This window comes from Tarenaya hassleriana, unplaced genomic scaffold (genome assembly GCF_000463585.1).
Source record: "Tarenaya hassleriana unplaced genomic scaffold, ASM46358v1 Cleome26, whole genome shotgun sequence".
NCBI classification, from domain to species: Eukaryota; Viridiplantae; Streptophyta; class Magnoliopsida; order Brassicales; family Cleomaceae; genus Tarenaya; species Tarenaya hassleriana.
In genome coordinates this window covers 104,073-108,663 of record NW_010965869.1, presented here as the reverse complement: position 1 = coordinate 108,663, position 4,591 = coordinate 104,073, and the positions used below count along the sequence as shown (strand labels likewise).

Below are 4,591 nucleotides of genomic sequence, written 5' to 3'. Positions count from 1 at the left end.
AACCCTAGAAGACATTCTCCTTATATAGACTTTCCAAATATTCTAATTTGACAAGGAATAGATTACTAGGAATCCTAATCTAATTAGGTTTTCTAAACCTATTAGAATTCTAATCTCATTAGGTTTCCTAGATGTAATAGAATTCTAATCTCATTAGGATTCCTATACATAATAGGATTCCTAATCCCATTAGGATTCCTATTCCAATTAGGAATCTCAATCCAATTAGGATTCCTAATCGGGATAATTTAGCACACGTACTTGTCCATCCCTATTGTGTGTGACCCTGTAGGCTCATCCGGAATAGCAGTAAAACGCAGAATCTCCATTCCGGTAATACAAGTCATAGGCGGTCTCTAGCAAGACACTATGACTACCTATCTCGAATAGAGTTTGTTTGTGATCATACGAAAGTCAGTGATGATTCCGACTGATGATCCTTTTGTATCGCGATATCATATGTCGAACATAAGGCATGGACAAGCCACCTTATCTGATTCGACTGCTTTCTCGTTCACTGAGTTCGACTGTCTGAAATAGACGACGTTCGTCTATAGTGCGGCCACACATTTCTACAGTCTTGCTCACACGAGGGGCCCAGCGATATCTCTCTCTTTTACGAGAGGTACAAATCCCGTCTTGACTATCTACAATTCAGTACATGATTCGTTTCGTACCTGATACATGCCTTTATAGTCCTCCTGTTACGCAGGATGTTTGACGTAATCAAAGCACGCAACTTCTCATGTTGGATTCTGTAGATATCTCATGTCTTAGGATCCAATCATGGAATCGTCGTATGAGATTCAAGTCATGACGCTAGTCCATGTGACAATCTCATGCGGGTCAGTCCAGTATTCCGTTCTGCAACGAATACCTATGATTGTGATCGTATCCAATACCTATGATCATCTATGTGATCATCAATCACACATCATACTAGTCTTATTATGTCGTTATTCCCATAATGACATAAGACTAGGGAGTTTAGTATCATTCATAGATGATCATAGGTATTGGATACGATCACAATCATAGGTATTCGTTGCAGAACGGAATACTGGACTGACCCGCATGAGATTGTCACATGGACTAGCGTCATGACTTGAATCTCATACGACGATTCTATGATTGGATCCTAAGACCTGAGATATCTACAGAATCCAACATGAGGAGTTGCGTGCTTTGATTACGTCAAACGTCCTGCGTAACAGGAGGACTATAAAGGCGTGTATCAGGTACGAAATGAATCATGTACTGGATTGTAGATAGTCAATACGGGATTTGTACCTCTCGTAAAAGAGAGAGATATCGCTGGGCCCCTCGTGTGAGCAAGACTGTAGAAATGTGTGGCCGCACTATAGACGAACGTCGTCTATTTCAGACAGTCGAACTCAGTGAACGAGAAAGCAGTCGAATCAGATAAGGTGGCTTGTCCATGCCTTATGTTCGACATATGATATCGCGATACAAAAGGATCATCAGTCGGAATCATCACTGGCTTTCGTATGATCACAAACAAACTCTATTCGAGATAGGTAGTCATAGTGTCTTGCTAGAGACCGCCTATGACTTGTATTAGCGGAATGGAGATTCTGCGTTTTACTGCTATTCCGGATGAGTCTACAGGGTCACACACAATAGGGATGGACAAGTACTTGTGCTAAATTATCCCGATTAGGAATCCTAATTGGATTGAGATTCCTAATTGGAATAGGAATCCTAATGGGATTAGGAATCCTAATGGGATTAGGAATCCTATTATGTATAGGAATCCTAATGAGATTAGAATTCTATTACATCTAGGAAACCTAATGAGATTAGAATTCTAATAGGTTTAGGAAACCTAATTAGATTAGGATTCCTAGTAATCTATTCCTTGTCAAATTAGGATTTTTGGAAAGTCTATATAAGGAGAATGTCTTCTAGGGTTTTAAGTGAAGAAAAAAAAGAAGAAAAAAAAGAAGAAAAAAAAAGAAGAAAAAAGGAAGAAAAATAAAACCCTAAGCCTCCAAAAACCTTGCACACAAGAGAGATCGAGATCTCTAGTCCTAGCAGACAAGTTCCAAGGTGTTGGAATTTATCCCGACGTGTGGATACGTGTAGAGGGCGAGGTATTCTTCCTGCCTAGAGTGATCGGACGAACATATCAATTGATACAGGCCCCGGATCGATTGAGGTAAGCGTTCTAACGTTTCTATGATTCAATAGTAGCATGGTTCTAGGGTTTCATTAAAATTTTTGTTTTATATCCGCTGCGCAAACCCTAGAATCGATCTCTTAGGAATTAGATTCGCTGATGAGATCCCAGGAATCCCAACACCCCTCCAGTCACGCTTACGCTCGAGAGCTTGGATGAGCGTCTCCGAGCCATCGAAGATCAAGATGTACGAGTGGATGACCTAGAACAAGAGATCTCCGCTGTAGGTGGAAACACTAAGGAGATGCTCGAGGACTTGGCATGCCAACAACGGATTGATCGAGACATGACCGACGACAACTTTCAGCTCGTGCGTGAAACGCACGACCGCGAGGTAGCAGATTTGCGTAATTTGATTAACGAGTTGAAACTTGAGTGTAGGTTGCACAGGAATGTGGCTCAGCAAGCCCTTGCTCCAGCCCCGACTCAAGTTCCTCACCACCCAGCCTTCAAAGTTCCCGAGCCAACACTCTTCAATGGGACCCGAAGTGCTTCGGCGGTTGAGGGTTTCATCTTCGCAATGGAACAATATTTCGATGGCCTTGGAGTCTTGGACGACTACTCACGTGTGAGGCATGCTCCCACATACCTCCGAGACCTAGCACAGCTTTGGTGGAGGCGTGTGTTGGCGGACCAAGGGAGAGGCGACCGACGTGTGGACACTTGGGCGCAATTCAAAGCCGAATTGCGTCGGCACTTTGTCCCGACCAATGCGATTGACGAGGCTCGGACTAGATTCCGTAGACTTCGCCAAACAGGGAGTATCTCGGACTATATTCGCGAATTTTTTGCTCTATTGCTGGAACTTAATGATATTTCTGACCGTGATGCTCTCTTTCACTTTAAGGATGGCCTAAAGGAGTTTGCTCGTTTAGAAGTGAACAGGAGGGATTCTCAAACCCTAAATGATGCCATTGCGGTCGTAGAGAGCCTTCCGGACTACTCCAACAGACCCAACAACCAACAAGCACGACCTAGGGATTGGAATAGGCCTCGGCCTTCACACCAAAATCGAGACCAAGCTCAAACCTATAGGCCAAACAACACCCAAGGCTCCGGACAAGCGAGGGGGAAGTCTAAACCACATAACCCTTGCTATGTGTGCGGCGGCCCTCACTGGGTCCGAGAATGTCTCAAGAGAACCAAGGTGAATGCGATGGAGACACAAGATGAGCCGCGATCCGACAAAGGCAAAGGCAAGAGCAAGAACAAAGGCAACACCATCGAAGATGATGCAGCCATTGTCGAATCATTGCATCAATTTGGAACTATGTCCAAACCTAGTCCATCCGAGAATGCATTGGCCTCGGAGTCTCCTAACCGTGGCCTACTCTATGCGGACATCCTCATCTACGGTAAGTCGGTTCCAGCTATGTTTGACACCGGTGCATCTCACAATTTCTTGGATGTAGGTGAAGCCAAGGGGCTTAAGTTGAAGCTTGATGGAGATGGTGGCAGCTCGAGCGGCTGCTGGTTGGCTCGTGGTGTTCGGATCCAAATTGGAGAGTGGATTGGGAAGACTGATTTCACGGTCTTGCCCATGGACGATTTCCGAGTGGTTCTCGGACTTACCTTCTTTAGGTCGGTAAGTACTTTCATTCCCGCTTCCACCTCTTCTCTTGTGATCTTGGACAGGGACAAGCCAACCATAGTCACTCTATGACCTGCCCCAAGGGACTCGACAACCATCTCGGCCATGCAGTTCAAGAGAGGCGTCAAAAGCTCAGAGTGCTACTTAGCCACTGTCCGAGAGTTGAACGAGGAAAGAATCCTCGGATCAACCTCCCATGTCGAGCGAGGTACGTTCTTTACTGGATGGTTTTGCAGATGTGATGCCCTCGGAACTCCCCAAGAGGCTCCCACCGAGGCATGGAGTGGATCATCAAATCGAGCTCATCCCCGGGTCAAAGCCATCGGCAATGGCTCCCTACAGGATGGCTCCTCCCGAGCTAAACGAGCTCAAGAAGCAGTTGGAAGACCTCCTAGACGCAGGCTATATCCAACCCTCAAAGGCTCCATACGGTGCACTCGTCCTCTTTCAAAAGAAGAAGGATGGCTCCCTTCGGATGTGCATAGACTACCGTGCACTCAACAAGGTAACGGTCAAAAATAAATATCCTATACCCTTGATTGCGGATTTGTTTGATCAGCTTAGGGAGGCTCGGATCTTCTTCAAGCTTGAGCTTCGATCCGGTTACTACCAAGTAAGAATAGCCGAGGGAGATGAGGCCAAGACCGCATGTGTTACTAGGTATGAGTCATTCGAGTTTAAGGTAATGTCGTTTGGTTTAACCAACGCCCCTGCTACGTTTTGCACTATGATGCATGAGTTGTTTCATCCCTATCTAGATAAATTTGTGGTTATCTATCTAGATGATATTGTCGTGTATA

At 45.1% G+C, this 4,591-nt stretch overlaps 1 protein-coding gene across 1 annotated transcript; it reads left to right on the top strand.

Annotated features, from left to right (window-relative positions):
• The first annotated feature begins 2,145 nt into the window (after positions 1 to 2,145).
• On the top strand, positions 2,146 to 3,863 carry LOC104817059. Its single transcript, XM_010546136.1, has 2 exons — positions 2,146 to 2,179; positions 2,582 to 3,863. The coding sequence occupies exon 2, from the start codon at positions 2,721 to 2,723 to the stop codon at positions 3,861 to 3,863; it is 1,143 nt and encodes a 380-aa protein (XP_010544438.1). The 5' UTR covers positions 2,146 to 2,179; positions 2,582 to 2,720.
• The last annotated feature ends 728 nt before the right edge of the window (positions 3,864 to 4,591 follow it).